General features: G+C 48.0%; 2 protein-coding genes across 3 annotated transcripts in view; one reads left to right on the top strand and one right to left on the bottom strand.

Annotated features, from left to right (window-relative positions):
• LOC140455111 (butyrophilin subfamily 3 member A2-like) overlaps positions 1–12578 on the bottom strand; it is a 307710-nt gene that overhangs the window by 142303 nt on the left and 152829 nt on the right. The gene's annotated exons all lie outside the window — the stretch shown is intronic.
• Positions 1–12578, top strand: part of LOC140455285 (butyrophilin subfamily 1 member A1-like) — a 100522-nt gene that overhangs the window by 78400 nt on the left and 9544 nt on the right. For both annotated transcript variants that reach the window (XM_072550030.1, XM_072550029.1), the window contains one exon: positions 6584–6610. In XM_072550030.1, coding sequence (XP_072406131.1) covers positions 6584–6610 — 27 coding nt within the window. The remainder of the gene's footprint in view (positions 1–6583; positions 6611–12578) is intronic.

Below are 12578 nucleotides of genomic sequence, written 5' to 3'. Positions count from 1 at the left end.
GTGACAGTTTATAGTGTGTGGTGGCTCTGTGGCTAGCACTGTGGCCTCACAGGATCAGGGACCCTCGGGTGACTGTGTGAAGTTTGCATGTTCTCCCAGCGTCTGTAGGGAGTTTGCATGTTCTCCCAGGGTTTTGTCTGGGTGTTCCAATTTCCTCCGAAAGTCCAAAGATGTGCTGTTTAGGTGGATTGACTAATCTAAATTGCTCGTAGTGTCCAGGGATGTAGAGCCTCAGCAGATTAACTGTGGGAAATGCAGGGTTACAGGGAGAGGATGGGGTGGGGGGTCTGAGGTGGAATGCTCTGTACGGGGTTGGAGTGGACCCAGATGGCCTGCTTTCACACCAGAAGGATTCTATGGTTCAATGATTGAAAGTGCATTTGGCTAATTCTCACCTTGTGGCTTGATTTATTTTATCTTTCTTAAAATAAATGTTCTTCTCGAGTTTTGAGAAGATTTGTAGCTCAGGTTGAGGTTCTGCATGTAGGTTTGCTCACTGAGCTGGGAGGTTCATTTCCAGACGTTCCATCACCATACGCGGTAACATCTTCAGTGGGCCTCAGGCGAAGCAGTGTATATGATTCCTGCTTTCTGTTTATATGTTTGGGTTCCTTTGGGTTGGTGATGTCATTTCCTGTAGTCATGTCATTTCCTTTTTTTCTCAGGGTGGTAGATGAGGTCTCAACTCGATGTGTTTGTTGATAGAGTTCCGGTTGGAATGCCATGTTTCTCAGAATTCTCGTGCGTGTCTCTGTTTGGCTTGTCCTACGATGGATGTGTTGACCCAGTCAAAGTGGTATCCCTCCTTATCCATATGTAAGGATACTAGTGAGAGAGGGTCATGTTGTTTTGTGGCTAGTTGATGTTCATGTATCCTGGTGGCTAGTTTTCTGCCTGTTTGCCCAATGTAGTGTTTGTTCCAGTTCTTGCACAGTATTTTGTAAAAGTTATTAGTTTTGCTTGTTATCTATATAGGGTCGTTCAAATTCATTCATCAGATAAGTTTTTAATCTTTCCTCACTGATGCAACAGACCATGAATGGACACACAGTACAACGAGCCATAGATATGAGACTGCAACAAACACAGAAAATGAAGAAACTAGACAAACACAAACTGACAACACAGAAGCATGGATAAAAGACTTATCTGACCGACCCCTAACAGACACTGAAAAAAACATCTTAGTAAGAGGATTAAATTACAACTGTCAGGATGTGGACAAGAAAGATTTCTTAGCAGCGCTAAAAACAACACTAAAAGACAACCAACTCACAGAAGGAACCCAACAAACCATCAGACAGGTAGTCGCACCAACATTAAGCAGCAAAAAGGAAGGAAACATACTCAATACACAAGAAAGGAAAGCACTGGAAAGACTAAAAATAGATAAAAACATTATGATCCTACCTGCAGACAAAGGACGCTTGACAGCCATTCTAAATCGAAGAGACTACATTGAAAAAGTGAACGCACTACTTACAGATACCAACACTTACCAACAAGTGGCGATAGACCCAACCCCACAACTAGAGAACCGAATCACAGCCTTACTCAAAAAACTTCAGAAATCTGGAGAAATAAATAAGACCAACTTCCAAAAAATGAAACCAGACGGATCCAACACACCACACTTCTACGGATTACCCAAAGCTCACAAACCAGGTGCCCCCCCCATAGACCTATAGTCTGGCTACCTGGAACACCAACTTACACATTAGCCAAGGAGCTACACAAAAGTCTAAAATATTTAGTAGAAGACTCATACCACTCCATCTACTCCACCCAAGAATTCCTGAAGACCATCAAAGACACTAAGATAGAAAAGGATGAAATAATGGTCTCCTTTGATGTAACAGCCCTGTTTACATCAATCAATATTAACCTGGCCAAGGAAACACTGACTACCAACTTACTGACTACACACACAACACTATTAAAAGACCCAAAAACACACATTCCAACTACCACTAACTTCATCAACAAGGACAGTATTGTCAGGCTACAAGGTAAAAACAATGACTGCAGATGCTGCAAACCAAATACTGGATTAGTAGTGCTGGAAGAGCACAGCAGTTCAGGCAGCATCCAACGAGCAGCAAAATCGACGTTTCAGGCAAAAGCCCTTCATCAGGCTACAACTTCACCTTTAACAACAAAACCTAAGACAAACCAACAGAACACACATGGGATCTCTAATATCAGGGTTCTTAGCAGAGGTAGTAATGCAGAGACTCGAACAAACAGCTCTGCCAACCATCCAAACCAAGCTTTGGATCCACTACATGGATGAGACCTTTGTCATCACTAAACAAAACAAATTAGAGGAAACCTTCAAGACCATCAATAATAATAATTGGCATAAAATTCCCTAAAGAGGCGGAAAGCAACAACAAACTGTCATTCCTAGATGTCACAGTTGAGCGAACAGTCAATGGGCAACTTCAAACCAGTGTCTCCAGGAAAACAATACCATCGGATCAAATATTGAACGACAGAAGCAATTATCTCAACACCCACAAATGAAGCTGCATCAGAACATTATTTCAATGAACCAACCCACACTGCAGCACAGAGGAATGACGCAGAGCAGAGGAAAATCACCTATACCGTGTATTCAAAAAGAATGGGTACCCAGTGAACACAGTCTGCCACTTTCTCAGCACCAAACCCAACCAAGCAGACAAAACACATCCAGAAACCCTAACCACTCTCCCCTCCATCAAAGACATCTCGGAAATGACTGCCAGACTACTCAGACTCCTTGGCATCATGGTAGCCCACAAACAAATACACACATTGAGTTAGACCCCATCTACCAACCCCTGAGAAAAGGAAAAGGAAACTTGTCAGGCCTATCCAAATCAATAAGACAAATGTAATAGTTACTAAAAGGGAAGGAGGGCGGTCAGGACGAGTGTTAACCCACTGAAGACTGAAAGTGGCGATATTGTGGGAAAATGTTGAATAATTACTATGCCTCAATATGCAAGGTTTGTGAAGGTTTGTAGCTCAGGTTGAGGTTTAGGGTGTAGGTGTCCCTACAGCTCAGTGAGCAAACCTACACCCTATGCCTCAATATTTACAGTAAAGGGGGATAGCTTGCCAGAAGTTTTGAGGAAATTCAGAGTGAATTAGGAACAGGGACTGAATGAAATTAATGGAAGTAAAACATTGCAAATGACAAAATTAATTGAATTAAAATCCCTGGGAGCTGAGGGTGTGAAAGGAATTAATGGGCTTACTGGTCTATAATTCCCTAGTTTTCCTATTTTACCCTGCTTAAAAAGCAGAATAATGTGCAATTTTCCAATCCAGATGGACAACTATGATGGAACAGGGTGGGAAAGAGTATGACTGAGATGGGAGGGGTCTTTGATGATGTTGGCTGCATTCCCGAGGCACTGGGAAGTATAGGGAAAAGGTGAGGTCTGTAGATGCTGGAGATCAGAGTTGGAAATGTGCTGCTGGAAAAGCACAGCCAGTCAGGCAGTATCCAAGGAGCAGGAGAGGCAATGTTTCGGGCATAAAGCTCTTCATGAAGGGCTTATGCTCAAAATGTCGATACTCCCGCTCCTTGGCTGCTGCTTGACTGCTGTGTTTTTCCTGCATTGCACTTTTTGACTGGGAAGCATAGGCAGAGTCAATAGAAGGAAGGTTGGTTTTCGTGAGGGACTGGGCTGCACTCACAACCTTCTGTAGTTCCTTGTGGATCTTGGGCAGAGCAGTTGCCGTACCGAGCTGTGATGCATCCGGATTGGATGGTTTTTATTGTGTATTGATAAAAATTGGTAAAAGTCATTGCAGATATGCTGAATGTCATGAGGCTTCTGAGAAAGTAGAGACACTGGTGTGTCGGTGTGTATGGATCAGGATTGATTGCTGATGGTAATCAATCCGAGGAACTTGAAGCTGTCTCCAACCTCCACCTCAGCACCATTGATACAGACAGGGCTGTGTCTGCCACTCAACTGCCTGAAGTCGATGACCAGCTCCTTCACTTTGCTGACATTCAGCGAGAAACAGTTGGCTTTACACCATGACATGAAGATGTCCGACTCTTTCCTGTACTCTCTCTTACCGTTGTTTGAGATCTGACCCACTATGGTGGTGTCATCAGTAAATTTGTGAAGGAGTTGGTGCTGAATTTGGCCCCACAGTTGTGAATGTATAAGGGGTACAGTAAGGGGCTGAGAATGCAGCCGGTGTTTGGGATTATCGTGGAGGAGATGCTGTTACCGATCCTTACTGATTCGGGTCTATGGATCAGGAAGTCAAGGATCTAGTTGTGGAGGGGGGAGCAGGGTCCTAGGTCTCAGAGTTTGGGGATTAATTTTGTTGGAATTATAGTGTTGAAGGTGAAACTAAAGTCAATGGATAGGAGTCTGGGATAGATGTCCGTGTTATCCAGGTGTTCCAGGGATAAGTGTAGGGCGAAGGAGATGGTGTCTGCGATGGACCTGTTACCCCAGTCGGTAAACTGCACAGGATTAATCAAGGCAAGCGGGGAGGCTGGGGTTGATGCTGTGACGAACTTTTTGAAGCATGTTATAATTATGACGTCAGAGCCACCGGATGGTAGGCATTGAGGCACGCTGCCTGATTTTGGTTTTGTACCGGGAATGATAACCGTCTTCCTGAAGTAAATGGGAACTTCAAACTGTAGTAATAAGAGATTGAACATATCAGTGAATACTCCTGCCAGCTGGTCCCTACAGGGTCTGAGTGCACAGTGGGGGACTCCATCCAGACCAGTCCCTTTCCATCGGTTCACTCTCAAGAGACAGATCTAATGTCTGTAGCAGTGACCGTGGGTACAGGCCCTACCCGAGGCTATTGGGAGAGGTGATGTCATTTCACTGACCTTCTGTTTAAAATGGGCATCAAACACATTGAGCTCATCAGGGAGGGATGGACTGTTACCCGTGATTCTGTTTGACTTCACTTTGTAGCCAGTTATGTTGTGTAAGCCTGGTTACAAGTGATGGGGGTCTGTGTGATTAGTCTGGGTCTCAAGCTCCGTTTGGTATTGTGTCCTGGTGTTTCTGATAACCTTACAAAGGTTCTAAATACTTAGCAGAATAACAAAAAGAAACTTCATCACCAAAGTGAAGACTCCTTGGCTGCAGAACCGACAATTAGATCCTACAATTAGAATTCTTAGTTTATTGTCATGGACTCACATGAGTGAAGTCAGAAGTTTACAAAGTCGCCCCTTATGGCACCATCTTAGGTACAAAGGTGGAGAGGTCCAGAATCTTCGGAATAAATTAGAAGAATAGAGAAATAAAAGGATCAGCATCACAGTCATTCAACTGGACCGAGCTGGGTCTTACCTCCAGCCCGCACTGGGCCTCGTCCCCAGGCTGTGCCAGGAAGCTCCCTCTGCTCCACATCAAACTTCGATGACCCACCGATCACTGGCACAGCTGATGACCCATCAGTGCCCGCTGTAGGCCCACTGCAGACCCTGCTCCAGGCACCAAGCTCCACCACTGCCAATGACACTCCAACACCACTCTGTGTATCTACTGAAGCATTGAAAATAGACAGGAACTGCTCCTTGCTCCATCCACAACTGTTTCCTGTTAACCCCCATCAGTAAGTTTCCAGTGACAGGCCACGTCAGGAGTGCATAAACTATTCCATCCAATCATAGGACTCTGTTCAAATTGGATCTGCTGAATTCTGAAAATTCCTGCTTCCCACAATCCTAACTGATCCTCCAATCCTTGTTTCTACAAACTCCTTCCCCACTCTGAACCACACTCAGGTCGGAGAAATGAACCATTTGCCGTGACAAGACCCTGATATTGCCTCTCGGAGGAATTGTGGGCTAGATTCCGGAATCTCTTGCAGTGTAAGGTCAGAGGGTCTTACCCATGGCCCCCAGCCAGTCCCTGTTACTGGGGCATTATTTGACATTGCTCAAATTTTCCACGTCAACTCAATCACGAGGAGAGTCTGAAGGACATGGGTAAACATTGAGCTGGCACGGGGAGTATCAGAGGGGGGCATCGGAATTGTTTTGAGAGATGAGTTGACACTGTGAGTATGAGGGACCATGTGGATTGGGTGAAGGAATGAGAGTGTTCAGGGGTAGAGAGCCCCTTGGTTGTATAAACAGCAGGGGGAGGAAGTCCCAGAGAACCAAGGCAGGGTCTCTAACCAGCCCCCCTCAGCACTCACCTGTCATTTTGATGACCCAGGGTCTGTTTCCAGGATCAGTGAGCCCCACTCTGACCCAGACTTTCCCACTACATTCAGCACCCCCCTCCCCCCACCAAACCCTGTCCCCAACTCCCACACCCTGACCCACCACTGTCTTTGGAGTGAACAATTACACAATTCAGGGTTCTTCTTACTGAAGGGAGTCCAGAAATATCCCGACTGGAGCTACCGCCCTCAGTAACGGTTGTGAAAATTTGCTCCTTACCTTCCAATTTGTAATGAGCAATGCCACAGAAGGTCTCCAAGCTGTATTTACCACAGCTTGGTAAAAATGTCTGTAAAAACCTGTGTGTGGAATTATTTATGCTTCATGTCACAGCAAGTTATTCAGTTTTATTATTTCTGTTTCCAGAGTGGAAGAGAATTTGTGACTGTAAAGGTAAGATTTGAACTTAAAAATATTTTTAACACACAAGGAAAGAAACTCAAAAGCTGACAACTCAAAACAATGTCCATGTGAAAATCCCATGTGAACATTGTACATCAGAAACAGGGGCAGGAGTGACCCCGAGACTTGCCCTGTCATTCATAAAGATGGCGGCTGATCGGATTGTGACCTTAACTCCATTTTCCTGCCTGACTCCCACAACCTTCAACTCCCTCATTGATCAAAAACCTGTTTAACTCAGCTTCCAATATATTCAATGAACTGGGCTCCACTGCTCTCGAGGGGGTGAGAATTCCAAAGATTAATGATCCCAAGACACAAAATCCCTCCCCATCTCCATGTTAATTGGCAGGGCCCTTACTTTGAAACTCTATCCCTGGTTCCAGGTTCCCCCACGATGGGAAACAGCCTCTCAATGTCTACTCTGTCAACACCTTCACCATCTTATACATTTCAATAAGAACCTCTCGTTCCTCTAAACTCCAATGAGTACAGCCCCAGCCTGAAACCTTCCATCACAAGGGAACTGCTTCATCCCAGGAACCCACCGAGTGAACATTCTCTGACCTGTCCCCACTGTTTCAATAAAGCTCTTTCCCAATGGCCCTGACCTCAGTCTACCCAGTACCAGCTGGATTCCTTTCGATGACATTGGATTTCAGGAGGTTTAATTGGTATTTTGAGATCAGATTCAGCATTTCTATTTTCAATTTTGTGAAAACCCATTTCACTCCCCCATGATATTGGAAAATAATGAATGACAGTGGGACTCCAACAAACAGGAGCTTGTTTTCACTGAGGCAGCTGGAGCTATAATCCATTGGGTGTAAACTCAGAATAATCCTGAAAAAGGCTGGAGAGACATGGAAGCAATGGATTTAGAAATATTTCAAGACACAAGAGCCAGGGATTTGAATAATTTATTTGTCGATTTTGTTTTTAAATTATTTTTTATTTTCAGCATTTGGAATCATTATGAAGATCCACATTTATCACCTGCCTCCGACTGCACTTCACAGTATGATACTGACCCATATTCTTATGTTCTCATACACATTCCCCCCACACACCACCCCACCGCCACACACACACCCCCCACACACCACCCCACCGCCACACACACACTCCCCCCACACACCACCCCACCGCCACACACCACCCCACCGCCACACACACTCCCCACCGCCACACACACACTCCCCCCACACACCACCCCACCGCCACACACACACTCCCCCCACACACTCCCGCCACACACCACCCCACCGCCACACACACTCCCCACCGCCACACACACACTCCCCCCACACACTCCCCACCGCCACACACACACTCCCCCCACACACTCCCCACCGCCACCCCACCGCCACACACACTCCCCACACACACACTCCCCACACACACACTCCCCCCACACACCACCCCACCGCCACACACACACTCCCCCCACACACCACCCCACCGCCACCCCACCGCCACACACCACCCCACCGCCACACACACTCCCCACCGCCACACACACACTCCCCCCACCGCCACACACACTCCCCCCACACACCACCCCACCGCCACACACACACTCCCCCCACACACCACCCCACCGCCACACACCACCCCACCGCCACACACACTCCCCACCGCCACACACACACTCCCCCCACACACCACCCCACCGCCACACACACACTCCCCCCACACACTCCCGCCACACACCACCCCACCGCCACACACACTCCCCACCGCCACACACACACTCCCCCCACACACCACCCCACCGCCACACACACACTCCCCCCACACACCACCCCACCGCCACACACACACTCCCCCCACACACTCCCGCCACACACCACCCCACCGCCACACACACTCCCCACCGCCACACACACACTCCCCCCACACACCACCCCACCGCCACACACACACTCCCCCCACACACCACCCCACCGCCACACACACACTCCCCCCACACACTCCCGCCACACACCACCCCACCGCCACACACACTCCCCACCGCCACACACACACTCCCCCCACACACCACCCCACCGCCACACACACACTCCCCCCACACACCACCCCACCGCCACACACACACTCCCGCCACACACACTCCCGCCACACACACTCCCGCCACACACACACTCCCCCCACACACTCCCGCCACACACCACCCCACCGCCACACACACTCCTGCCACACACACACTCCCCCCACACATTCCCCCCACACACCACCCCACCGCCACTCACACTCCCCCCACACACACCACCCCACCACCACACACACTCCCGCCACACACACTCCCCCCACACACACTCCCCCCCACCGCCACACACACTCCCGCCACACACCACCCCACCGCCACACACACTCCCCCCACACACCACCCCACCACCATACACACAGACACACACTACGCCCCCCACATACACACCACGCCACTGGACACACACACACACACCCCCACACACACTCCCGCCACACACACTCCCCCCACACACCACCCCACCGCCACACACACAGACACACACTACGCCCCCCACACACGCACCACGCCACTGGACACACACACACACCCACACAGACACACACTGCCTCACTACACACCCATTTCCCCCACACACTGCCCTCTCGCACACATCGCCCCAACACATACATACACACTCCCTCCCCACACATCTCTCCTCTCACAGACATCGCAACACACACACACGCACATTCCCACCTCTCTCACACACGCACATTCCCACCTCTCTCACACACACACAAACACACAATCCTTCACATATACATATCGCACCAACACACAAAACACAGTCATCCATCAAACACACACGTCAACCCCCTACCTATCAATTCCTTCCCCACCCACACACTCGCACGCAAGACATGCCCACCCCTCACACGTACAGACCACCCCTTCCTCCCACATTCACTTCACTCACCCACATTCGTGACACATCCGCTCTCTCTCTCTCTCACATTCCCGCTCACACTAGGCCATGCCCCAAACACAGATCCCCCTCTCTCACACACCACACACTCATATCCCCCCCACACACCTATACACTCACAAAAACATCCACAAGATAGACACACGCAGCCTCCCCTGACAAACACATGTATCTATCCACACACACACACACCACCTCAGACATGCATATCCCCCACAACACACACATTGCTCACAAATACACACACACACACATATCCACTCTTCACCCCATTTCTCATACACTGCCACACACAGATTTGTTGTGATTTATTATTGTCAGATGTACTGAGATCCTGTGAAAAGTACTGTTTGGTTTGCTAACCAGACAGATCATACCTTCCATCAGGGTAAAAGAACAGAATGAAGAATATCCCACCCCCAGAAGGCAACATTCCTCTCACCGCACTCACAAAACCTTCCCCGAACACAGCCACCTCCGACATGGCACATTCCCCCAAACAAACACACACACACACACACACACACCCCTCCATACACACACCCACTCACACGTCCCCCCATAAACACGAATCCCCCTTCCCCCCCAACCCCGAACACACACACACACACACACACACACACACACACACTCTCCTCCCCAGACACAAACACATGCATCCCCTCTCAGAGGTACACACATCACCATCCCCTTACAAACGTATACATTCCCTCTCTCCCATCAGATACACATACCTCCCCATGACAATCGCACACACATTATCTCTCTCTCTCTCTCTCTCCCCACCACCCCACCCGAATCTACATAAATAACCCCCCACACACCAGATCAGAATTCAACCATTCAGCCCATCCGGTCTGTTCCACCATTTGATCATAGCTGATACATTTCTCAACCCCATTCTCCATGTTGCCTCCCTGGTGCCAGAGTCAAGGATATCTCGGGAGAGGCTGCAGAATATTCTCAAAGGGGAGAGGGATCAGCAGGAATCATTGGAACTAACAATATAGGAAGGGAAATGGATGGGATTCTGGGAGAGAATAGTGGAAGTTTGGCAGGAATTTAAAAGGAGGTCCTCGAGAGAAGTAATATCTGGATTATTCCCAGTGCTACGAGCTAGTGAGGGCAGGAATAGGAGGATAGAGCAGGTGAATGTGTGTCTGAGGAGCTGGTGCAGGGGAGAAGGGTTCACATGTTTGGATCATTGGAATCTCTTTGGAGGTCGAAGTGATCTGTATAAGAAGGATAGATTCCACTTAAATTGGAAGTGGACTGATATACGGGAAGGGAGATTTGCTAGGGCTGCTTGGGAGGATTTAAACTGGAGCCCTGGGAGATAGTGAGGAAAGGGAGCAGTCTGAGACTGATACATTTCGGAAAAGGAGTGGATCAAACAGCCATAGAACATAGAACAGTACAGCACAGTCCAGGCCCTTCGGCCCGCAATGTGTCAGCCTTTTCTCCTACTCTAAGATTAGTACAATGAAGGGTATGTCGGTTCGGCGAACTTCCATCTGCCTATCCAAGAGGCACTTTAATGTCCCTAATGTCTCTGCCTCTACTGTCACTGCTGGCAGTCCATTTCATTCACCCACCACTCTCTGAGGAAAGAACCTGCCTCTGACATCTCCCATAAACCTCCCTCCATTTACCGTCAAATTATGTCCCCTCATGATCGCCATTTCTGCCATTAAACAAAGTCTCTGGCTGTCCACTCTATCTATGCCTCTCAACACATTTGTACACCTCTATCAAATCACCGCTCGTCTTATGAAGAAAGGTTGAAGGAGCTTGGGCTTCTCTCATTGGAGTGAAGAAGGACATGTCCCCCAGTCCAGGCAGCATCCTGGTAAATCTCCTCTGCACCCTCTCTAAAGCTTCTACACCCTTCCTATAATGAGGCGACCAGATCTGAACACAGTATTCCAAGTGTGGTCTAACCAGGACTCGATAGAGCTGCAGCATAACCTTGTGGCTCTTAAACTCAATACCCTAATAATGAAAGCTAACACACTATTTGTCTTCTTAACAAACCTGTCAACCTGGGTGGTAACTTTGAGGGATCAATGGACATGGACTCCAAGGACCCTCTGTTCCTCCACACTGCCAAGAATCATGCATTTAACCCTGTATCCTGCATTCAGATTTGACCTTCACTTCACACTTTGACAGGATGCAGAGCTGGGCTGATAAGTGGCAGATGGAGATCAACCTGGAAATGTCTCGTTGCAACCTACAACAGCCCTCCACACTAACCACATGATCCCTTGTGTCATCGGCAAACTTACGGACCCAGCCTTCCCCTTCTTCATCCAAGTCATTGATAAAAATCACAAAGAGCAGAGGTCCAGACCCAATCCTGGTGGAACCTCACTGATCACCAAGTTCCAGGCTGAATACTTTCCATCTAACATCACCCTCTGTCTTCTACGTGTCAGCCAATTCTGTATCCAGCCAGACAGACTTCCCTGTATCCTATGCCTCCTTACTTTCTGAATGAGCCTACCATGGGGAATGTTATCAAACACCTTGCTAAAATCTATGTACACCACATCCACCACTCTACCTTCATCAATGTGAAAAATCACACAACACCAGATTATAGTCCAACAGGTTTAATTGGAAGCACACTAGCTTTCGGAGCGACGCTCCTTCATCAGGTGAACCTGTTGGACTATAACCTGGTGTTGTGTGATTTTTAACTTTGTATACTCCAGTCCAACACCGGCATCTCCAAATCATGATTTCATCAATGTATTTTCTCACAACCTCAAATAATTCATTCAGATTTGTGAGGCATGAACTGTCCTTTTCAAAGCCATGCTGACTATCTCTCATTAAGCTATGGTTTTCCAAATAATTATGTCTCTCAGAATCCTCTCCAATACTCACAGATGTAAGACTGACTGGTCAATAATTCCTAGGATTATCCCTATTCCCATTCTTGAACAAGGGAATAACATTTGCCACACTTTTGTCTTCTGGCACTACTCTAGTGGACA

Source organism: Chiloscyllium punctatum, chromosome 30 (genome assembly GCF_047496795.1).
Source record: "Chiloscyllium punctatum isolate Juve2018m chromosome 30, sChiPun1.3, whole genome shotgun sequence".
Taxonomy (NCBI): Eukaryota; Metazoa; Chordata; class Chondrichthyes; order Orectolobiformes; family Hemiscylliidae; genus Chiloscyllium; species Chiloscyllium punctatum.
The sequence above is the reverse complement of the archived record's forward strand: the minus strand, read 5'-3'. Positions and strand labels throughout refer to the sequence as shown.